This window comes from Crocodylus siamensis, chromosome 14 (assembly GCF_052110815.1).
Source record: "Crocodylus siamensis isolate JL-2025a chromosome 14, ASM5211081v1, whole genome shotgun sequence".
Lineage (NCBI taxonomy): Eukaryota > Metazoa > Chordata > Crocodylia > Crocodylidae > Crocodylus > Crocodylus siamensis.
Genome location: NC_143408.1, coordinates 3,233,944 through 3,257,533, shown reverse-complemented (window position 1 = coordinate 3,257,533; position 23,590 = coordinate 3,233,944). Strand labels below are relative to the sequence as shown.

The window sequence follows — 23,590 nt, the reverse complement described above, 5'->3', positions numbered from 1 at the left end:
AGCCCCTTATCCATTTTATCAGAGGGGAAAAAAAAAAAGAAAACAGGCACTATTAAACACATTGCCGCTCGATTCTCGTTTGAGCCCCCCCGCCCCCACGGCGGTCCCACCTCCCAGCGCTTCTCCAGATAGCCATAATTTCTCCCCCAGGGGATCCCGCACTCCTGTAGACCCAACACCTGCGCGTCCAGACCTTGTAAGGTGCTATACATTGACTCCCATCTCTGTCTCCCATATACACTTCTTACATTTCAGGATGCTATAGTCAACGCCGTCCAGCGGGTAAAACGGGTTTGCAGCCCCGGTGTCAGGGACGGCGCTAAGAGGCCAGGGGCTGAAGGGAGACGATGCCTTGCAGATGGGCCTGCCTTTCCGCGGGGGCGAGGATCCTACCGGCTGCGGCGGGTCAAGGAGGCACCGATCAGCGACCAGAGCGTGTGAGTGTGCGCGGAGATACGGGGTCAGGGGGCAGCGACCGTGGGTGCCCAGTGGGCTCCGGAGGCGCTGATCGGTGACTCCACTGCGCGTGTGCGCGTATACACACGTGTGCGTGTACATGTATATACAGCTTTCGGTGGGCTCAGGAGGCGCCGATCGGTGACTCGACTGCGCGTGTGCGCGTATACACACGTGTGCGTGTACATGTATATACAGCTTTCGGTGGGCTCAGGAGGCGCTGATCGGTGACTCCACTGCGCGTGTGCGCGTATACACACGTGTGCGTGTACATGTATATACAGCTTTCGGTGGGCTCAGGAGGCGCCGATCGGTGACTCCACTGCGCGTGCGCGCGTATACACACGTGTGCGTGTACATGTATATACAGCTTTCGGTGGGCTCAGGAGGCGCCGATCGGTGGCCCCACTGTGCGCGGACACGGGGGCGGCCTTCCCCCGTCTGCCCGCGGCCGGCGCTGACGCATCCTTGCGCCTGGCGGACCGCGCCGAGCCCCCCCGCCCCGCCCCGCCCCGCCCCGGCGCCGGCTCCTCCCGCGGGCGGCGCGCGCTGCAGCATGCGGGGCGCGGAGGAGCGGGCGCGGGCGGCGGGCGCGGGCGAGGACGCGGCGGCGGCGGCCCGGCGGGGCGGCAGCATGGGCGGGCGGGCGGGCAAGGGCTCGCCGAACGGGGAGTGCCGGCGCGGGGAGCCGCAGTGCAGCGGGGCCGGGGCCGGGGCCGGGGCCGGGGCCGGGGCCGAGCCGCCGCGCGAGCCCAAGGTGTCGTTCTCGTGCGGGTCGGAGAAGGCGGCGGAGGAGGGCGCGGCGGCGGCGGCGGCGGCGGCGGCGCGGGGCGGCCAGGCCGGCTTCATGCAGCGGCAGTTCGGCGCGCTGCTGCAGCCCGGCGTCAACAAGTTCTCGCTGCGGATGTTCGGCTCGCAGAAGGCGGTGGAGCGCGAGCAGGAGCGCGTCAAGTCGGCCGGCGCCTGGATCATCCACCCCTACAGCGACTTCAGGTGCGGCGGCGGCGCGGGCGCGGGGGCACCTTGAGCCTGGGCCCGGGCGCCTTCTCCCCGCTCGCTTTGCCAAGGGCGTCCCTCCCCCTAGCCCAGACCCTGGGGAGCCTGCACTGGAGTCTGGCCGCTGGCGGCAGGCCCCCCGGGACAGGGACAGCAGGGCCGCCCCCAGGGCAGGGGGCAGGAGCGGCCCCGCCGGCCGTGCGGGGCTCTGGGCCGCCAGTCCCGGCGCGGCGGCGCTTGGAGAACCGGTCGGGGGGGGGGGGGGAGGGGCGCCCCGGGCAGCCGTGATGCAGCAGCTTCGGGTGTCCGGCCCCGGCACCTTCGAGCGGCGGGCCCGTTCCCGCTGGGCAGGGGCGAAGACGCCCGGTTGCGGAGGGCTGCCCGCCCCCTCCTGGTGTGCGAGCCCCGGGAGGCTCGGGGAACGGGCCCGTGTCCTCCCCGAGGGCCGAGGGCTGCTTGGGAGACGCGGGGGCTGGGCGGCGACGCGGGGCTCCTTCCTCCTTCTCCCCCCACCCCCCAGGCTAACCCCAGAAGCGGGGGCGCTCCGTCTGCCCGCTGGCGGCCCACGCTTCCCGGGGCAGGCTTGGAGGATGCGGCTGTCACGGGGGCTCCGGGTGCCGCGTCCTCCTCCTGCCCGGGAAGCGTCCCGGGAGGCAGCCTGGCCTCTGCTCTGCGAGGGGGGGTCCTCCTGGCGCTGCCCCGGTGCCCGGGACCGGGTCGGTATCGGCCCCCTAGCCATGCTGCCTCCGGGCTGGTGCGGGGCAGGCTTTGGCAGCGCGCCAGCCCGGACCCGCGCGGATCCGTCTCGCGTGCCGATGGTCCCCCCGCGGTGCGGCGCGCGGACCCGCCAGCCGCGGCCGGGCCTTGCCCCGGCAGCTGCAGAGAGCGGAGCCTGGGCCCAGGCAGCTTGCGAAGGGAAGGGGCAGGTAGTTGCCCGAGGTCCCCCTGCTCCGTGCCGGGGCATCTGGGAGCCCGGACTCAGCCGTGCCCGTGCCCCCCGCCACGTCCCCCGGCCGGCAGGGGAAGCCCCCGTACGGCTCCGCTCCCTGGGTCGGCCTCGCCCTCTCCGGAGACGTGCCCTTAATTGATCCTATTCTAACGACTGCCAGGGCCGTTAATCTTTCCAGCCGCCGAGCCCCGTCTCCCCGGCTCGCCGCTTAAGACCGCACATCGCTCATCCCGAGGTGTTTAACGTGGCCTGAGCAGCAAGCGCGGGGAGCCCCGTGCCACTACCGCCCGGGCGCGGGAGCAGTGCCCCAGGCCTCGAGGGGCTGGCCGGCCTTGCCCCCCGCCCGCCTCGGTGACGCCGGACGCAGCCCCCCGCCCCGCCACGGCCTGGGTTCCCGGGGCGGGGGCGTAACTCGGCCTGGCATCTCGTTGCCTCTCGCCATTGCCCTGTCGCGTCCAGCGCCCGCGATGCCCAGGGTCTGCCGAGCTCGCCGCGGGACCAGCGCTCCCGGCCTCCCCCCGGGCCCTCCGGCTTGGCCCAGTCCTCTGGCCAGGTAAAAGCTGGCCAGGAGCTGGCGGGCCTCGTTTGCCTTGCCCTGCTTCTCCCCGGAGCCCGTTGCCGCCCGTGGGGACCCGCCTGCCTGCACAGGGCGGCCCTCGCTGAACTCGTTGCTGAAGCGAGGCCCGAGAGCCTTGCTCGAGCCGGCACAGTGAGTCACTGGCAGATTTGGGAGTGGAAGCTGTGTATAATATCCCTCCCATCACGAGCGGCTCTGCCAGGCAACGGGGCCAGGGCGCGAGGCGTCGCCTTGAGCGCCGGGAGGCCCGAGGTCTATTCCGGGCTCCGCCGTGCGACCTTGCGCCTCCATCTACCCCCTGAACGTGGCCCGCCGTGCCCGCGGCTCGCCCTCGGGGCAGGGACTCCCGGCCGGTGCCTTTGCAGAGTTTCTAATCCCGCGGGAGTCCCTGTCCGCGCTGGCGCCTCCCGCCCGTTGCAAGCGGCCCGTCTGCGGGCGCCGGCGGGGCGGTTCGACGCCCGGGATCGGCCGCGGCCCCGCGTGGGGACGCTCCCCGCAGACCCGCCTGCGCGCTCTCGCCCGGCCTCCCCCGGCCTGGGGAGGGTCGCGGCCTCGGTACCGGCGACATTTCCCCCTTGCCATACCCATTTTCTCATCCTAAGATAAAATCATTACCATCTGCATATGTGACATCACTTCATAATCGGCCCCATTTATAGATCATATCTCATCCCAGGCAGAGCACTGTAATTATTCATGCAAAATCCAAGGAGGTGGGGTGGGGGGGAGGCGACACGATCCAGGAGCTGAAGCCCCCATTTACACCGCTGTTGGATGATTAGGAAGCAACCTGGGTGGCTCTTGCGGATCACGAGTTGGCAATCTGATAAAAGAAAAGCCTTTTAAATTGCACGGGGAAGTGTGTGGGGCTGGGTCGACCCGCCCAGCTGTGAGCTGTCTCCTTCGGTCGTGCCTCTCCCGTTGCCGGTGCCTATTCAGCGGGGCCCAGCCGCGTTGACCCCCCGTTTATGGCAAAAATACACGTGGAAGGAAGAACAAAGGAGGACTCGGGCCGGTTTGATTCCCACTTCTGCACCGACCTCTGACGAGCTATTTCATGTCTTCAGACCCCACCTTGCCCGAGAGGCTGGAGGCTTCACACGCTGGGATAGTTTTCACGCGAGGGCTTTGCTGTTCGCAGGCGGAAGGCGCTGGTGTGGTTTTTCCCTCGAGACAAGCAGCTCCTTTCCAGCACGTCCAAGCCAGATCCCAGCCCAGGTCTCTCCACGCCAGGAGCCCGTGTCTGGCGGTCGTACCAGATGTGCTGGACGACGTCCCCAGGCCACCAGACGCGGGGCACTTTGTTCCGCCCCCTCCCCCTGACTCCGAGCTGGCTGTCGGCACAGGCCTGAAGCCGGCCCAGGGACGCTGCAGGATGCATGAGCAATGCGAGCTCTCCCCGGCAGCTGGGTTGGTTCATCGCAGCGGCCAGCGTCTCCCCGATCCCCGCGGGATCAGGCGATGCAGAGGCACGGAGCACTTCTGCGGGGCCCCGGGCACCCGGGGGGCACTGGCTGGCGACCCGCGCGCCTGCCTGGGGGCTCGGAAGTGGATCCGGCTCTCGAGTCCCAGGGCTGAGCCTAAGCAGGTGCCCCGACGGTTTTTCGGCGGAGCGATTCGGCGCCGGTTAGCTGAAGGTTTTCTGCTAATCCTGGTTTGCGGATGCTGCAGTTCAGCCCCGTATCCCGGGGCCCTCCTAGCCCGCGTTTCCCGGTGTTAGCTGCGGTAGGTTCCCTGGGGTCGCCGGGCCGCGGCCTCTCCGCTGCCGTTTGTCCGGCGCCTTCTCCGGGAGCCGAGATCCCCGCCTGCCCAGCGTCATCCACCACAGGGCCACTCTTCCTGCCCCGGCTTCATGGGGAGCGGGTGGCTCTGACGGATGGCAGCGTGATTGAGCTCGTCCGTTAGGCAAGCGAGGCCTGGCCGGGGCCCGGGGAGGCCTTGGCGGTCACTTGCGGGGCCGCGGCTGCGGGCCCGGGCGGTTTGCGGAGCGTGCTCCTTCGCGCGGCATGCCGGCAGGCTCGGCTCACACGTTTCGGGCCTGGCGCGGTCAGACACGAGGCCTGCAGTCGTCTTCAAGGGGGTGGTCGTATCCGAGGCTGGCTGGCACGGAGGCTGCTTCGGAGGTGCTTCGGCCTGCTGGGGCGGGGGCCCGGGAGAGAGCTCCTTGAGCTCCTCTCGCCGCCTGAGGGCTGCCGGCAGGCCAGCAGCACAGCAGTCAGTTATGGCTGGAGTCGCGAACGGGGAGGGAGAAGGACTGGACCAGGGAAACGGCTCCCGGCGGCTGGTTTCGGCCCTCTGCTGCCCGGGCCCCGGGGACGGGCGCGAGCCGCTGCCCCGCCTTCCCGCCGCCGCTTCCGAGCGGCCGGGGGAGCTGCTCGTGGTGCTGAACGAGAAGGAGCGGGAGGGTTTCTTCTTGCTTTTCCGGGAGGGCGAGAGCCCTGGTGGGCAGAGGGGCTGTGAAACGCCCAGGGCGGATTTCTAGGGGTCAGAGTGCCGTCCCGCAGGGGCAGCAGCTCCGGGAGGCTGGGCTCGCGGCGCCCGGGGCGTGGGAGGGCTGGCACGGATCCGGCAGGGCCAGGAGGCTTGCAGGCCGGGGCCGGCAGCCAGGGCCGAGCGCTGCAGGGCAAGAGCGAGCGGGCCAGCCTCGGGGGAAGTGGCCCTTGGCTCGCGCAGGGCTGGAAGCCAGTGGGGACTTTGCCCAGCGGGCTGGAGGCCGGAGACGAGGTGTCTGTGTGCCGGGGCGGGGAGGCGGTGTCTTGCCCCGGCGCACTAGAAATGCCCCGCCTAGGGCTGGCTGTCTAGGCGGGCAGCCTGGCCCCTGGGTCTGGACTCCTGGCTTTGCCACTTCCTTGCTGGTGCCTCAGTTTCCCCCTCCGGAGCACGTCCCATGGGTGCAGCCGCATGGAGCGGGGGCTTTAGTAATGCGGGCTTCGCTCGGCCCGGCTATCCGCGTCCCCGGAGCGCGTGCTGGGCGCGGGGAAGTGTCGGGGAGGACTCTCCGGCATGACCTTGGCCACGACCGCTAACCTCGGGGCCGCCGGCGCTTCTGCCTGAGCTGCGCCGGCCTCGATGCGTGGCCGGAGCCCCCGGGCGCGGGGGCTGGGTCGGGAGCAGAGCTGCCCGGGCGCGCAGCCCGCAGCCATCTGGCTCTGGGCTCCCGTGGGAAACCTGCCCGCCTGGAAAGTGGGGCAGCCAGGCCTCGCTGCTGCCTCCGAGGAGGAGGAGGTGGCAGGACTTCTCCGCGGAGAGCCACGCGGCAGCTCTGGGCTCGCTTTCCTCCCCCCGGGAGCGGCCGCGCCGGCGGGCCCAGAGGGGCCTGTTCCTTGTCTTGCCGCCCCCAGCCCCGCGCATGGCGCCCTGTGCCCTTGAGCCGTGGGGTTGCTGCGGGCTCCGCCGCAGCCCACTTCTCCAGTGGCCGGGGCCTGCTTGTGCCGTGCAGCCCCCTGGAGCAGAGGCACTGGGTGAGGGGACTCGCCCAAGGTCACCCCAGGCGTCCGTGGCAGAGCCAGGAGCGCAGGCCCCAGCTGCCCCGCTCCTGTGCTTCACTGACCGGCACCGGGGGGAGGGCAGCTCCCGGTCCTGCTTCCCCCTCTCCCGGCCTTGCGCTCTGAAGTCATCACTGTGCAGCCGTGATGTCACTCGCGTTGCCATAGGAACGGCTCAGGTGCGGGTTGTCATTGGAGGAAGGTCAGGAGGCTGGAAGCAGCTCTCCCTTTTCAAAGAGGGATGCGTCCCGCTGTGGAGGGGGAGATCCAACCCCCCCCCCGCCATCGCTGCCCACCCCCGCCGGCCCCTCTGCAGCAGGCTCGCCCTGTTGCTCCCGTTCCCCGGGGGCACGGCCCTGCCGGCTCCGGGGCCGTGTTTCCCCGGTGCAGGGAATGCAGCCCCGGCAGCTGCATAAAGACCTGGCCCAGGCCCCGCGGGCACCAGTGACATCGCCGGGGGGCCAGCAAAGCCCCCAGCTGGGCGGCAGCAGGGCCATCTCAGCGCGCGTGGGGGGGCACCCGGGCTGGGGCCCGCAGTCACTTTGCTGTCACCTTGCAACACGCCTGGGAGAGGCCGGGCTGCCATAGGGGAGGGGGCTGCGGAGGGAGCTGGCCCCCATGTGCCCCCCTCCCCTCCCCTCCGCGGGGACCCGAGGCAGCCGGGCGAGCTGCAGTCCTACGTGACGGGCAGCCATCAGCTCCGCTGCAGCCTCCTGCGGGCGGCCCCCGCAAGGCCGGCGCCTGCCTGGCTCCGCATCCCTGCGGCCCCCGCAGAGGGGGGCCCCGTGGCCGGGGGGGCCGCAGGCTCGGTGCTTGCCCTGCCCCCCCTCCAGGGCTCGGCTCTGCCCTTGTGCGGCTCTGGCCCGGGGCCTGCATGGAGCGGGGGGGCAGGGGGGTGTCTTGAGGGGTAGGGAGCCCCCCCGGTATGACCTTGAGCCCCTCCAGGGGGCTGCAGGCGGGGTTTAGCCAGGCTTTGGCCCTGAGTGAGAGCCCCAGCCCCCCAGGCCAGGCTGGCTCCAGCCTCCCGGGTCTGCTTTTGCTTCGTTCCACCCCTTTGGCCCGGGGCTCATCACCCGCGCGAGCCCCCGGGCGTGCAGTCGTACAGGGCGAGGTTTAAAAGCCCCATCCCCAAGCTGACCCCCCAGGGCCCGATCCTGGGAACAGCTAGCCCCCGCTGGCCCAGCTCTGGCGCGCGGCTGGCGGGAGGAAGGCGAGCCGGGGTGCATCGGGCCGGGGTGACCCTGGGGTGACGTGTCCTTCTGCTTCCCAGGTTTTACTGGGATTTCACAATGCTGCTGTTCATGGTGGGCAACCTGATCATCATCCCCGTGGGCATCACCTTCTTCAAGGAGGAGACCACGGCGCCCTGGATCGTCTTCAACGTGGTGTCGGACACCTTCTTCCTCATGGACCTGGTGCTGAACTTCCGGACGGGCATCGTCATCGAGGACAACACGGAGATCATCCTGGACCCCGAGCGCATCAAGAAGAAGTACCTCAAGACCTGGTTCGTGGTGGACTTTGTCTCCTCCATCCCCGTGGATTACATCTTCCTCATCGTGGAGAAGGGCATCGACTCGGAGGTCTACAAGACGGCCCGCGCCCTCCGCATCGTCCGCTTCACCAAGATCCTCAGCCTCCTGCGGCTGCTTCGCCTCTCCCGCCTCATCCGCTACATCCACCAGTGGGAAGAGGTAAGGGCTGGGGCTGGGGCCCTGCGGCCTCTCGGGATGCTGTTGCCCCAGGCTGCGGTTCGGGTGTGAACGAAGCCTCCTCGGGAGGTAGCTGGCATCCCCCACAGACGGGGAAACCGAGGCACGTGTCCTTGCACGAAGGCAGCGCGCGGGAGTTAGCAGTTCTGGGTCTGCTGGAAGTAGAGTGGGGCTGACGAGGCAGCTCCCTGGTCCCGGCAGCCAGGAGCTGAAGCTGGGCCTGGGCCGGGGTTACTGGGTCAAACTGCTGCAGCAAGGGCTCCAGGTCCTTTTTGGGGGGTGTTGTCTGCAGCTTCATCTCCTCCCAGCCACTGATGGGGGTTTGGGCTTGCCCCTCCGGCTTGGTCAGGTGAGAGCAGCGAGAGGGTGCCCCCTTCCCCCCGGGCATCAGCAGCCTCCCCCCACAGGGCACCAGTCTGGGGCCAGAGAGACAGAGCAACGACCACTATCCGCTGGGCACACGCGGGTGCCGCGTGACCCCTCTGTGTGCAAGGGGAGGAGCGCGTGCCTTCAGGGCATCGTGCATGTGTGCACACTTAGGTGCCTAGCGATCAGCGTGTTGGTGGCGTGTGCATTGGAGGGGGTGGGCCGGCTGCTTGTGCGTGCACTCGCATGTGTTCACACCCGCGCAGGCCTAACCCTAACCCTGACCCTCTCCCTTGGCGCCTTCCTTCCCCATGGCTTGTTTTCCCTGTCGGGAAGACGTGGGTCATGGCGGGGGAAGCGTGGGGGGAGTTTCTTGCCTGGGCTGGACAGGCCACCTCCCCCCAGGATCAGCCCCGTGTGAACTTGCCCAGATGCCACGGCCTCTCCTGGAGGAGAGGAGGCGCCGTGGGTCACTTTGGGGCTTGAATTCACGGAGGGGGTAGGAGCAGGGGGCATGGTCCCGGGGCTCAGGCAGCTGGGAGAGGCGGGGGGTGTGGAGGGGGACACGAATGCACGGTCAGCTGGGGAATGCCCTTGCGCCTGGGTCCGTGCCGCCCGACAGCTCTGATGGATGGGGTTTTGCACCGTTTGCAGCTCTGCATGCGAGTGGTGGGGGCTCCCTCTGTCCCCAGAGTGGTCCCAGCACCCAGCTGGGGCGGGCTGTCCGCCCCGCGCCCCGCTCCTGTCCCTGGGCAGGTGCCGGGGAGCGGTAGCCCCCCTCCGTGCCCTTGCAGCGAGATGAGCTCGGAGCCTGGCACCGAGCGATCGCCCGGCTGCGGGGATCTGCACTGCGACGGCAGCGCTGGAGGTCCCCGGGGGCAGTCGGACCCTCCGCCCCCGCCTCCACAGGGACTCCCCAGGCAAGACCGTGGGGCAGCCAGAGCCAGGGGCTGGGAGATGAAGGTCACCCGGCTGCAAGCTGCCTGCTTCGGCGAGAGCGAGCACGAACCGAGAGTCCGGGCCCTCGTTTGTCTGGTCCCCTGCCCCCTTGTCCTGCTCTGCTTTGGGGCTGGGGCGAAGGGGGCAGGGATGCGGGCACCTCCCCGGGCCCAGCAGGGCTGGCTCGGCTCCCTCCCCTGGCCCCAGCTCCTGCCTCGTCGGCTCAGCGCTGAGATGAGTTTGCTGGGCCTCAAGGAAAAGCCTTTGCTCTGCACAAACTCAGCCGGGTCCCGCGCCCGGCTCCGCTGTGGAGGTGCCCGGGCTTGGCAGTGGGCGGGCAGGCTGCGTGCCGTGCCCTGAGCCCTTCTCCCAAAAGTCTGCAGCTGCTAGAGGTAGGGGTCCTGTCTCTGGCAGCACGGGGAGGGGGCAACCGGGAGCTTGCGCTCCATCAGGGCCTGCCTATCTGTCCAGCCACGTCTGCAGGCGGGTGCCCCGCTGGCTGGGGGGGCTCTCCTTGAAGGGGGGAAGGGATGTGTGCGCCCGCGTGGCACACATGCACGCCCACTCAAGTCTGTTTTCAATCCTGCTGCGGAATTAGGCACTTCCAGCAGAGGGATCTGGCTGGTTTGGGAGGAGAGGTGGGGGCAGCACGTGAATCTGGGCAGAGCAGAGTGGGGAGATGCCAGCTGCTTCCCTCCCCCCCCCCCGCCACCGGCCTCTGCGCCGAGTCCTTGGAGTCGCTCTGCCCGTCCGTGCCTCAGTTTCCCCACCTGCCTGCCCTGCGGGGCCCTTCCCTGCCAAGCTTCAGAGCAGAGGGGCGCTGCCAGGGCTGTGCCGAGGGGGCTGCGGAAACCCTTCCCGGGGGCATTGCGACGCGTGCACCCTGCAACGTCACTCCTGTGACATCATCAGCTGTGGGCACAGCGGTGACGGGAGCTATATCCCGTGACCCTGGCCGGCTCCGGGGGAAGGAGGCCCCATGGTCCAACCAGCCCATTCGTGGGGGTTGGGAAGGGCTCCCCCCGCCCAGCGTGGGAGCAGGGGATTGGGGGCTTTAGCTCACACTGGGAGGGCAGGGGCCATGCCAGGACCATCGAGGGGGATCCCCCAGCTGCTTACCAGCCACTGGCAGGATGAAGGCATTGGGGGACCCAGCGCTCACTTCCTCTTCATTTTGGGGCCTGGAGGCACCTGGGTCTGTCTGGGACCCCCCTGTCCAGCCCCCCTCTGCAGCACCGGCCCTGCTGCCCCCCGGTCTTTGGCCTTTTGACTTCTAAACAGGGGCTTAGCACCAAGCCTGGGGATTACTGCAACCCATCCCAGCCTAGGCGGATTAGCCCTGTAATCAGCTCTACTGACAAGTCCAGATCCAGGGCGCGTGGGGGAGGCCATACCCCCCCGTGGGGGCTGTCTGGGTGGGAGTGGGTCAGGGTTTAGCAGGCACTGCATGGTGTGGATGGGTTAGAGGGGGTCTCCCCAACCCCTCCTTGAGACCTAGAGGATCACCCCACTGCACCAGGTGCTGCACATAGCATAGCCAGGCCCCCTGTTTGCAGCCTCGTGTGGAGAGGGACCGTGCCTGCTTTGCAGTGGGTGACTTGAATCGTCCCAGGTCCCCCGGGGAGTTGGCAGCAGAGCTGGGATTGAACCGGGGAAGCACTCGCTCTCCCCTCCCACAGGCTCCTGCCCCTCTTCTCCCCTGCCCTGGCCCGTCCCTCTCTCCATCCCACCCCACTGCCCTGCCTGGGTGCCATTTGTGCACCCCACATCCTCCCGAGTGATGTTTTGAGGACCCTGGAAGGCTGTGGGGTTGGAAAGGGAAGAAGCCGGACCAGCCAGGGCCAAAAGCATCCTGGCTGCAGGGGGACAAGAGACCCAGGCAGCCGCAGCCGCTGCTGCTCTGCGATGGCAGCCCACGCCCGTCTGGCTGGCTGAGCCAGGCCTCCCACAAGCCAGGCGCCCACCTGCTGGGCCTTGGAGGAATGCATTCTGGGATGCTGGAGGACTGGCGAGAGCTCCCCTGCTCCTCCCCACCCCACTAGGCCCCCTGGTTCATGTCCCTCCCCCCCCCACGACACTCCCACGATGTGTCTTGCCCCCATCAGTCCTGCCCGCATGGCTACATGCCCGGCTGATGGGCGCAGCCTGCATGTCCCCTGGTGTGGGCAGTGCTCCACTGGACCCGGGCATCATCCCCTGCAGGGGCAAGCGCCTGCATCGTCATATGTGTGCACGGCCCTCCTTGCCCCTGGCTGCGACCCCTCTCACTGCCCCTCCATTAACCCCGCTGCCTCCTCCCAGCTGAGTGCGGGGGGCTCTGGGGCTGGGTTGGGTGATGGCCGGGGTCTAATCCAGTCCCGGCACCACCCGCCACTCACCGTTCATGCAGGGCTCTTCTGGACAAAGCCCCGGCAAGAGCTTGCAGCAGCGGCTGCTTTCTTTCCACTGGGGGGGACACGCTGGCTCCCCAGGGTGAGATGGGGGCACCCAGCTGGGCAGTGTGAGAAGCCTCTCCGGGGCGCTGGAGCCTTCCCTTGGCATTGCTTCAGTGATGCCGTCAGCTTCACTTGAGGGCCTCTGTGGTGGGCCGAGCTCTCCCCGCGCAAGGGGCTGTACGTGCTCCACGCGGCAGACGGAGACCGGCTGGGGCCTGGTACCTGGTGCAGGGAGAAGTGCCGCACAACCCCCCCACCCCATTGCCAGCTGCAATACCAGGGTGTGAACCGGGGGTGTCACACACATGCACATGCTTGTTCAGCCCCTGTGTCCTCAGAGTATGGGTGTGAGCGTGTCTGTCCCCAGCCAGGATTTGTCCAGAGCCTGCTCCTCGCCTGTAATGAGGCACAGCTGCATCGGAGGGTCTCGTGGGCGCGGGCTGGGGGCAGCCTGACCTCATGCAGGCTCCAAGCCCCTAATGAGCTGCATCTGCTACAGCCGTGGGCCTCGGCAGCCTGTCCTCCAGCCCTAGGACCGTCCCTGTGCACAGGTTCGGCCAGCCTGGATGGACCCGGGACACAATAGAGGACCCAGAGGGAAAGCCCCAGGGTGGCGGTGTCTGTGCTGTCCTCTGCCACTGATGTTCCTTGTAACCTTGGTCAAGTCACTTAATCTCCCCAGGGCTCAGTTGTCCAGGGGAGAGGCTGACCCTGCCTCGCCCCGCTGCTAAAGGAGCTGAAGGATTGTAAGGCATTCAGCTCCTGGAGGGAACAGGGGCCAGGCTGATGCCTCAGAGCTGGAGCCAGGATGCTGCGTTCAGAGCCGGGAGCATCTGAGGGCAGGAGAGGCCCTGGTCTGGGCCAGCTGGAGTCCTGCCCGGGGGCTGGAGCTGAGATCCTCCTGCTTTCACCACACGGATGATTTGCTCAGGCCGGAGCCTCCCTGGGCAGTCGAGGCCATCCGAACCGTCCCTCCGCGGGTCCCCGTCCCTCTGCCTGGCAGCTACTCCTTGGCCATCGCAGAGGCTGGCATCTGGCCGGCGTCTTCCTGGAAAGCCAAGGAGGAGCTCGGGTGCTTCTGGCTCCCAGGGTCCTGCTCTAACCACCGGCCCCTGCTCCCCTCTCCCTCGGACGGTGAGGGGACGTGGCCGGTGGGTCTGGACCCGCCAGTGCAGCCCTGGGCGAGGATTTCTTCCTGCCCAGGGGGTGGGTGTGATGATGTCTCCCTTGCTCCACGTCACCCTTTGCACCAATGCCCCCAACTCCGGTTGGTGTTGTTGCCCCTTTGCTCCGGTCTCCGGGGGCCTGGGTGGCAGAGCTGCTGCCGCTTGAATGCTGCCAGATTGGGCCTTCCAGGGCTGCGGAGGCAGAACCGGGCCCCTCTGGGACCTCGCCGCTCTCCCCAGTGCCGCGGGCTCGCGTGGTGGAAGGGGAGCTCTGCTCCGGCGCTTCTCCAGTCTGGGGGGCTGATTCCCAGCGGCTCTGCTGAGGGCACCTGGTCCCTTCCTCCCAGAGACACCGAGTTCGACTCGCTGCCATCTGCTCCCAGCCCCGCTGGCTCTGGGGCTGCCCCTTGCCCTCCTCCCAGAGACCCCCCTCCCCAGCACAGGGCAGCCCTATGGATGCACCAGGCAGGAACCCAGGAGGGGCCGCAGCACGATTGCCCGTGTCTGGCAGCGGGGGGGAGAAAAGCAGCCCTGGGGAAAGCCCCGGGCCTCGAAACAACAGCAGGCTCCTGCCAGGATGAGAGCGCGCTCTCCCAGCCGGGAGCAGATGCCCGTGGGAGCGGGGCCGCCCACGCTGCCCAGTTGATTTCCATCCGTGAAAAGGAGGAGGCAGCGCCGCGCGGTGCAAAGGCCTTGGCTGCATCGGTGGGGCAGGATGTGCCCACGGGGATGGGGAACCCAGCGGGCATCGTTTGGGCATGTAACCTCACACGGAGGCAACGTCCCAGGTGTCTGGAGGTGCGACGAGCCGATGCAGGGGGGTGCTCCGAGCTCCCCGAGTCTGCCGCTCCGCTGAGGCCCAGCAGCTCCATCTCGCTGCTCGCTCCGAGCGAGCCTCTAGGATGCCCCCGCCTGTGCCCGCAACCGGGCGAGCCCCTTGGTCTCGGGGGCTGAGAAGGGTGCGATGAAGGAGGCTTATGCGTCCTGCCCTGGTGTGGCCGTGGGTTTGCTGGGCAGGTTTGTGGAGCTGGGGGAGAATCTGTGCTTGGCACAGAAGAGAAATCGGTGCGGACGCCTCCCCCCACCCGCAGTGAGGCAGGACACGGTGGGCTCCGTCTTAGCTCCCTTGAATGCACGTGCCCCTGGGGGCTGACCGGGCTCGAGCCCAGGGGTCCTGGCTGCTGTGAGAAGGGGCCTGAGGGGTGCAGAAGAGAGAGCCGGGACCCAGGACAGTCCATGCACAACGCACGGGGTGTTGTGTATCTGCTCTCTGCTGCCGGTGCTGGCCAGGGGTGCATGTGTGTATGGGGGGGCATCAGGGGAAGCAACGCCCCCTTGTACATGGGGGTCTGGGGTGGCTGTGGGGTATGGGGAGGGACGAGGGGGTCACCAAAGGGTGACCCTAGAGCTCTGGGTCCAGGCCCGGGGCTTGAGGCCCGGTGCAGCCGTGTGTCAGGGGCAAGGTGGGGGAGCAGCAGGGGGATGCCAAGCCCCGGTTGCCCTGTGGGAGCCAGGAGGGGCCGGAGGCTGGGATTTAAAATGGGCTTCCCCCCCCTGCCAGATCTTCCACATGACCTACGACCTGGCGAGCGCCGTGATGCGCATCATCAACCTCATCGGCATGATGCTGCTGCTGTGCCACTGGGACGGCTGCCTCCAGTTCCTGGTGCCCATGCTGCAGGACTTCCCCAGCAACTGCTGGGTCTCCATCAACGGCATGGTGGTAAGTACTGCTGGGGGGCCTGGAGATGCCTTGAAGGGTCAGTGCCAGGCCCGTGGCGCTGAGGTCTCCGAGGCCTGCGGCCGCCACCCCCAAGGCGTCGTTGGGCAGCAGGTGGAGGCCGCCACCCCCTTCTCATTTACCAACAAAGCTGCTATTAATACATAACGAGCCACGCTTTTAATTGCACCTCGCAGCCCTGCAGCCTCTCAGCAACAGCTCCCTGCCTCTTCCCCACACAAGGTCTCTGCTCTCTCCATCTGCCTCTCTCTCTCCTTCCCTCTCGTGCACTCCTCTTTCCCTTCCTGGTTCGATCCCTTCTTCCATCCTTCCCCTCTTCCTGGCTCTGCCCATCTCTTTCCATGCCCCTCTCAGGCCCCTTGCCCCAGGAAGAGCTTTTCAACCCCCCCTCAAAGGGCTTCTGTAGGCAGAAGTCGCGTGTTCCCGGAGCCGGAGCTGCACCTGCCCCCGTGTTTGCTGGGCTCGTGCATGAATGCCTGTGCTCCTGAGGGGCGCGGGGCAGTCAGCGGGGGGGTGCGTGTGCCCTTATCATGTATGAGCGCCCCTGCTCCCCCAAGGCGCTTGTGTGCCGATTGGCACGCGGGTGTGCTTCATAAACACGCGTGAGAACCTGTTGTCTCAAGGGGCATATGTGTCTGCACGTGTCGGTGCACGCGCCACGTACCCAGATCTGGATGCACGGAATGGGGGGTGCCCCTCCGCCTGGGCATCGCTGCCCAAGTTCGCTGCCATTGGCGTGTGGGTAGGGTCGGTGTGTGTGTGTGTGCATGTGTGTGTGTGCGCACCCGTGCAGGCATTGCAAGCATCCCCCCCATGGACGTACACGCACACACATTCTCTCTCTCTCGTCCCCCCCGGGCAGGGATCAGAGCAAAAATATGTGCCAGCTGCTCTGCCCAGCACTCGATAGCGCTGGTGACGCTGGCACTGCGTGAGGGCACAGGGAGAGACCAGGCTGGAGCAGCACCGCGAGGCGAGGCAGAGCTGATGGGTGGGGGCACGGCCTGGCTTCACTCCCCATGCCCATCACTGCCTGCCCGGGCCCCCGGGGGCAGGACACACCGCGCCTGCCATATATCAGGAAGAAAAGGCATGTGCTAATGCCCGCTTGCCCCTGGCAGCATCCATCTGTCTGTCTGCCCCTCCCTTGGCCAGTGCAGTGGGATCTCTTGGCCATGCCAGCCTGTGGTCCTTTGCCCTTTCTGTTTGAACTGAGCACTAGGCTTTCCCCATGAGGGGGAAACTGAGGCACACAGAGGGGATTGGGCCTGGCTCTGAGCCCTGTCCCGTCCCAGCTTCTGTGTAACCCCTCGCCTTGTAGGAGTGGGCAGTGCCCGGCTGGCTGGCACACGCAAGAAGACTCCAGATGGCATCACTCAGGCGCTAAGTGGAAGGGGTGGAAAGGAGAAGGCAGGCGGGGTCCCAAGCTGGATCAGGTGAGGCAGGAGCCAGGAGGCAGATTGGGGGAGGAAGCCGAGAGGATGGAGCCTTCTTGCGTGTCAGCCTTGTGGTGTGCAAAGCCTTGTCGTGACACGCAGGGCACGCGTGTGCCCGGGAGGACTTCTGGGCATGAAGGTTGATGTGTTTGTGTGTGTGTATGAGAGAAAGAGTTGTGCATGTGCATGAGAGAGAAATAGGTGTGTATGTGGCTGTGTGTAGTTGTGCATGTTAGTCACAGATAAAAGACATCCCGGAAGACAGTCATCCTCGACTGGGAGGGGGTGTTGACACACGTGCACGCATCAGTTGTGTGCACGGCAGTGTTGGAGTGCTGCGTGTTACGCGCATTCGTGTCAGTTGTGTGTGTCAGTGTGTGTGGTGTTGCACACTTGCATGCACGGGATGGTAGTTGCGTGTGCCTGTTGTAACCGCTGTGCACAGTTGTGTGCAAGCAGTAACTGCAGCCTGTGTGTGGTGGTGGGTCTGTAGATGGGCATGATTGCACTCTGTGTGTGTGTGTGTGTGTGTGTGTGTGTGTGTGTGAGACACAGAACAACAGCTATGTGAGCAGGGATTGTACTTGGGGAGCGGGTATCCTGTGTGCACGTGTGTGTATGCGTGTGCGTGTGCTTCCCCCACTGGTAAAGATGGGCCGGGAATGGTAAGTGCATTGACCTGTTGTGTGGTCTTGAGGTTGTCCCGTCACAGGCCAGTGCCCTTGACTGCCACCATTTGCCCCTGCCCCTGCCCCTGGCCCTGGCCCTGCCTGTGGGGCCGTTGCTTATGCTCAGTCCCCAGCGTCTCCACTCCAGGGCGGCTGAGTGCTGCTTCTTTATTGCTCTCCAGCCTCGGGGCTGGTTGGCTGGGCCTGTCACTTGGGCCCAATCCCCGTATCTCATCAGATGCTGCTGACGGGGTTTGACAGAAACGGGTCAGGCCTTTGCTGTGACCCTGGAGGGCTTCACCGGCATGTGGCAGTACCGTGGGAGGCCCGTCCCGGGCTTGCAGAACAGTGTATGGCCCCTTTGGATCATGTGCACACACATGCATATGCATGCATACACACACTGTGTTGTCAGCATGCCCTAAAGAAATGAAGAACCAGATCTAAGCTAGTCCAGACACATGCACACGTGCACGTGCACACGCACACCGGTACTGCTGGCAGCAGGCCCCAAGGGAGCTGTGCTCTGAACCCGGGGAGCTCCCTCGTTGCACTTGTGTAGCTCATGGGCACGAACCAGTTGCACTTCATCTGCTCATCCCCAGGCTCCTGTCCCCGTCCCCCTCCATGTCCCTCACATGGGGCAAGCAAGGACATGGCTGCTTCTTGGGGGGCTGGCGCAGGAGGGGCCTGGCACCCCCTTCCCTCCCTCGGTCCCCCGGTGACTTGGGCACGGCGACGCAAGGTCACAGCCGCCCCCGGCACTGTCTTTGCAGAACAACTCATGGAGCGAGCTCTACTCCTTTGCGCTCTTCAAGTCCATGAGCCACATGCTGTGCATCGGCTACGGGAAGCAGGCGCCCGAGAGCATGACTGACATCTGGCTCACCATGCTCAGCATGATCGTGGGCGCCACCTGCTACGCCATGTTCATCGGCCACGCTACCGCCCTCATCCAGTCGCTGGACTCCTCGCGGCGCCAGTACCAGGAGAAGGTAGGGAGTGGGCAGCCTCCCATGCCAGGGAGGGCAGCAGGTGCAGGCGTCATTTCCCGGGCTAAGTCTTGCCCAGGGCTGCTCAGTGCGACTCCAAGCCTGATCCCAGGGGTCACGTGTCTGCAGGCAGCGTCTTCCCCCTTTGGGGGCTTGCTTGCCTGGGCTCGGGGCCATTCTCTGGTGCTTTCGGCCTCCCCCCAGGCAGCCTCAGTTGGACACACATTTCCTTCCCGCGGCCTGCCGGTGCCTGGTGCTGCTGTTGCCCACCGCCAGCCTGGAGGGGATGCACTGCAGTGGCCACAGCAGTGAGTCCTTTGGGCTCACCGGGCACTGGTGACCTGATAGAGGCTGCATTGGGGCACGAGCCTGCCTGGGTAGAAGTGGGCCCCAGCACTGGGCCCTGGGCTTCGCTGGCTGGGGCCATGTTCAGCACCGTGGACAGTGGTGGGTAGGGTCCAGGACCAGGGACAGAAGTGGACCCTCCACCACCACCACCCCACCACCACCACCACCATTTCCCGCGGCCGGCCAAGCAGAAGGCAGGTCCCCGGGCTGAGACACTGCAGGGAGAAGCCAAGCCTCCCCCCAACCTGTTTCATACCCCCAGAGTCCCGCGCCCAGCTGGGAGCTGGACTAGGCCCCTCCACCCACCCTTCGTGGAGGATGGAGCAGGTGCCTTTCCACCCGGTTTCAATCCCCTGAGACCCATGGGGACCTGCTTTCCCAGCCTGCCTGGCTGGGAATGGACAGAAGCCACCCAAGATGGGCCACTGTGGGCTGCAGCAACAGGACGGGGAAGCTCTTGGTGTCTTTTGGCCCGTGGAGCGGTTCCCAAGGGGGGAGCAATCCCCAGTAAGCCAGCTCCTGGCTCCAGAGGGATTGCGGCTTTGGAAGACGGCTGCAGCCTGGCGGGGCTGGGCGACACGTGGGCTGGCTGGGCACCTGGGGGCAGGGAACTCTGGGCTGTTTTAGGGTTTGGCTTATAGTAGAGGGAGATCCCCCTGTGCTAGGACAGCCTCATTCACCCACCCCACTGTACCCGGCTGGGAGATCCAGGGCCGTGTGCTGCAAGCTGCTGTGTCTTGCTGGGCTGGGCTGGCAGCCAACAGCCTCCTCCTCTGTGCCCCCTGGATGCTGCAAGGGGCTCTTGGTGCCCATCCAGATGTATCCCCGCTGTCCAGGGCTTTAATTACCGCCCCGCTGAGCAGATAAACACCTGGGGACGTGCAGGCTTGAGCATCTCCGGCCTCAGAGCGTGGCGGGGCAGGAGGCTCGGAGCCATCAGGGCACCAACTAATGCTACCATGACCCCAGCTCTTGGCATCTGTGCCAGGCGGCTGTGGCTGCTCACTAGCCCACGCCCCCGGGAGCCCGCCCTGCTGGAATGTGGCCGGCTCCATATGCGCCTCTCCGGGGGGCTCGGCCCTTTGAGCTCACATGGGGCAAGCAAGGACATGGCTGCTTCTTGGGGGGCTGGCGCAGGAGGGGCCTGGCACCCCCTTCCCTCCCCTGAGCCGGGAGCAGAGCCCCCCTTCCCTGTTCTGCGCAGCTCAGATGCTGGAGCTCTTCACGGGGCTTGTGCCCAAGGGAGGACTGCAGGAACCCAGGTGTAGCGCAGGCTCCTGATCCTGCGCTACAAGCCCAGGAGCGCTGGCTGCGGGTGCTGCCTTCTCTTTGTGCAGCCCCTGACACTTGCGCTGCCCCTTGAGGCCCTTCGCGTCTCCCCAGCCCCATCTGCTCCTGGCAGACCTGTGGTGCAGGGCCAGCAGGATTAGACGGGCCTGAGCAATCCCCGTACTGGCAGCACCATCATCTGAGGGAATTAGGTTGGATTAACTCAGCCGGGGCTTGAAACAAGTGGCCCTGGGGGGTCGCACTAGGCAGGGGGAGGGGTGCTTCAGTGAGCTATGGCACATGGGGGTTGCTGGGACCTCTCGGTGCGCCGAGCTGGCCCCTCTGATCACGGCCGGTCTCTGTCCCCACAGTACAAGCAGGTGGAGCAGTACATGTCCTTCCACAAGCTGCCGGCCGACTTCCGCCAGAAGATCCACGACTACTACGAGCACCGCTACCAGGGCAAGATGTTCGATGAAGACAGCATCTTAGGCGAGCTCAACGAGCCTCTGCGAGAGGTAGGGCATCCTCCCTGGGACCCAGCGGGGAGCCACAGCATGGGCTGTGTCCCCGCGCCGGGGGCTGCCCAGTCTGAGCCCAGAGGAGGGGGTGGAGGAAAGCCGGGCTCCAGGCCCCTCCATCTCCCTCCTGGCTTGTGTTTTCTTCCTCCGGTGCACATGTCCCTCTCCGCACCCATTTCTCCATGTCCTTCCTTCTGCCACACAGGAGATTGTGAACTTCAACTGCCGCAAGCTGGTGGCCTCCATGCCTCTCTTCGCCAACGCTGACCCCAACTTCGTCACGGCCATGCTCACCAAGCTCAAGTTCGAGGTCTTCCAGCCGGGCGACTACATCATCCGTGAGGGCACCATCGGCAAGAAGATGTACTTCATCCAGCACGGCGTCGTCAGCGTCCTCACCAAGGGCAACAAAGAGATGAAGCTCTCGGACGGCTCCTACTTTGGCGGTGAGTGCATCGGGGACGCCTGTCTCGCAGCCCACTGGGGTTCATGGGGTCCCCGATGGGAGCTGGCTGGCCCCGGTGGGGAGAGCTTCTTGCGGGAGCGCTAATCAGGAGGGATGAGGACTCCTGGGTTTTATCCCCAGCTCTGGCAGAAGATTGCGGGATGGCCATTAGCACTGTTTTGGCAGCCCAGGGCTCACGGAGGGTGGGGGCTCCTGGTGGCAGGTGGGTCACAGCATCCCTGTGCCCTGGCGGGGGGCACTGCGCTGTGCTGTTTCATTTCCACCTCTGGCTCCCCCTGCAGAGATATGCCTCTTGACGCGGGGCCGCCGCACAGCCAGCGTCCGCGCTGACACCTACTGCCGCCTCTACTCGCTCTCGGTGGACAACTTCAACGAGGTGCTGGAGGAGTATCCCATGATGCGACGCGCCTTCGAGACCGTCGCCATCGACCGCCTGGACCGCATTGGTACGGGGCCTGCCGCTCGCAGGGAGCCCACGGGCCTTGTGGCTCGGCAGTAGGGCAGGGAGGCAGCTCCTGGCCCTGGGGGAATTGGGCTGTGCGGCGGTCAACGCATCCTGAGCAGGAGATGGGATGGGGCCGGGCTCTGCAGAGGGAAAGTCAAGGGTATAGGAGTGGAGGGTGTGTGTGCACATGTGTGCTCAGGGACTGCATACACATGTGTGCATGTATATGCTTAGTGCATGTGCACACTGTGTGCGTGCATGTGCTCTGTGTGTGCATACATGTGCGTTTGTCGGTGCATGCATGTGTTGAATGCTTAGCATGTGTGTGTGTGTGTGTGTGTGTGTGTATGCTCAGTTCATGTGTGTACACATGCTGGTGTAAGCCACATGCTTAGCTGGCATCACACAAGCAGGCTGGGGCCCTGCTGGCCAGGAAGGGGCTGGAGAGCAATTGTAACCCCCAGGTGGGGGGCTGAGGGGGCACCAATGGGCCACGCTGGGGCTTCTCCCACCCCTACACCCTGCCTCCTCCTCCTCCCCGCCACAGGCAAGAAGAACTCGATCCTGCTCCACAAAGTGCAGCATGACCTCAACTCGGGCGTCTTCAACAACCAGGAGAACGAGATCATCCAGGAGATCGTCAAGTACGACCGGGAGATGGTGCAGCAGGCAGAGCTGCAGCAGCAGACCACCCTCTACACGCCCGTGCAGCCCCAGGTCACCTCCGCCATCGCCACCCTGCAGCAGGCCGTGGCCATGAGCTTCTGCCCGCAGATGGCCAGCCCCTTGGTGGGCTCCGTGGCCCTGGGCTCGCCCCGCATGATGCGGCGCCTGCAGTACGCCCAGGCCATGCCTGGCCCCTTCTCCATGTCGCCCGTGCTGCTGCAGCAGCAGAACCTGCAGCTGCCGCAGCCCAACCCGCAGCCGGCGCCGACGCCACCGCCCGCCTCAGCCGGCGCCTTCCCGGCGGCCGTGTCCAGCCCGCCCTCCCAAAGCCCCCTGGCTGGCCGGACGTTCCCGCATGGGGCCAAGGGCCAGTCGGGCTCCCAGCAGTCCCTGAGCCAGCAGAAAGCCCCCGGGTCGCCGCAGCGGCTGGCCGCCCACAAGAGCACACAGGCGCTGCCCACCAGCAGCCTGAGCCAGGAGACGCGGCCCCTCTCGGCCTCCCAGCCCTCGCTGCCCCACGGCGTCTCGCCCACCCTGACCCAGAGCCCGCCGCCGTCAGCCCATGAGTCCAGCACCTCCATCGCCGCTGGCCAGGCCTCGGCCTCGGCCTCAGCCTCCCCCAGCGCCGGCCCCCAGGCTGGGCTGCGGGGCGCGGTGCCCGCCCGTGCGGCGCTGTCCCACCCGCTGCCCACCAGCGCCACGTACGTGGGGGCAGCCGGCATCCCACAGGACTCGGGCAGCGCCCGGAAGGATTCGGTGGCCAGCGCCACTGACACGGACCCAGCCAAATCCCGGCTCTCGTCCAACTTGTGACCTTTGCTCCCTGCCAGCCGGGCCGGGGCGTGGGGGGAGACTGCGTGAGCTGGCCCCGGCTCGCTCCTGGAAGACGAGGGGTCAACGGGCCTCGGCACCCAGCCCCGACGGACACCGGAAGAGGCCGAAGTGGGGGGGTCGAGGAGGGTAGGGGAGCACGGACGGAGCCCCCCACACCCCGTCCCATGCCGGGCAGGGCAGCCTGGCCCCACTCCATCTTCTCTGACCAAAGCGCGGCCCCCATCTCTCTCCTGCTGCTAGCGTGAAGAGCCTTGTCCCCGCGCCCCTCCTGACTGCACCATAGAAGCCATAGCTAATTAATCTCGCGACGATCCAATATGTATATTATATATATATATATGTATCAAGGCCCCAGCGCGGGGGGCGCGGCGCATGCGTTGGGCATCAGCGTTGGGCACCCTGCGGCACAGAGACCCTCCCCTGCCCCCGCAGCAGGGTGGGGAGGGGGTAGAGGAGGGGGTCTGGGACCTTGCTGGCTCTGCCACACTTCCTGCCCACCCCCAGGGTCTGCCTCGCCCATGCCTCCCAACCCCTCAGAGGTGCCCGGCACGGGCTCGGGGCTGCCAGGCTGCTGCTCTGTTTGTGTCTGTTTTCTGTGTTTTAAATGGGGAAGAAAATGGGGTGTCCCACTCCCTGGCCCCCCCCTGACACTCCCCCCCCCCTCCTTCCCCAGCAGGGAGAGCAAGGGGCTGGGAGCCAGGATGCCTGGGGTCCCTTGCCCGGCCCTGCCTCTCACAGGCCATGCGACTTCGGGTGAGTCTCTGTGCCTCGGTTTGCCCATCTGTGAAATGGGTATGATGATGCTGCAGTACTGTCCGTGGCAGGTGCAAGCCTTGCTTGTGAGGGGAGCATGCTGTGGGCCATGTGAGGGATGAAGGTGAAGTCTGATACTGTTCCTTTCTCCTTCCAAGGGGCGCGGCTGGCTGGAGCCGGCAGCCCAGCACACCCTGCAGGAACCCATGCCCGGGGGAGCTGTGGTCGCAGGGAGTCCCTGAGTGCTGGGGGGGGGCATGCAGGACATGCACCACCGTGTGCTCCTCTGTCCCTGGTGCCCTCCCAGCTGGAGGTGCACGTGTACTGGGAGGGACCCTCACAAGGGGTGGGGAGGGCTCTGCCCCTCCCC

At 66.5% G+C, this 23,590-nt stretch overlaps 1 protein-coding gene across 1 annotated transcript; it reads left to right on the top strand.

Moving 5' to 3' along the window:
- Positions 1-1,114: 1,114 nt before the first annotated feature.
- Positions 1,115-22,455, top strand: HCN2 (hyperpolarization activated cyclic nucleotide gated potassium and sodium channel 2). The gene is made up of 8 exons (XM_090027763.1): positions 1,115-1,449; positions 7,734-8,157; positions 14,643-14,804; positions 17,703-17,921; positions 19,907-20,053; positions 20,262-20,502; positions 20,804-20,968; positions 21,515-22,455. The coding sequence occupies exons 1-8, from the start codon at positions 1,304-1,306 to the stop codon at positions 22,444-22,446; spliced, it is 2,436 nt and encodes an 811-aa protein (XP_089883889.1). The 5' UTR covers positions 1,115-1,303; the 3' UTR covers positions 22,447-22,455.
- Positions 22,456-23,590: the final 1,135 nt, after the last annotated feature.

Excerpts from the sequence above, each read along its gene's own strand:
- HCN2 (XM_090027763.1), top strand. The coding sequence starts at position 1,304 with ATGCAGCGGCAGTTCGGCGCGCTGCTGCAGCCCGGCGTCAACAAGTTC. Across the intron at positions 17,922-19,906 it reads GGCGCCAGTACCAGGAGAAG|TACAAGCAGGTGGAGCAGTA; the intron begins GTAGGGAGTGGG and ends CTGTCCCCACAG. Across the intron at positions 20,969-21,514 it reads CGACCGCCTGGACCGCATTG|GCAAGAAGAACTCGATCCTG; the intron begins GTACGGGGCCTG and ends TCCCCGCCACAG.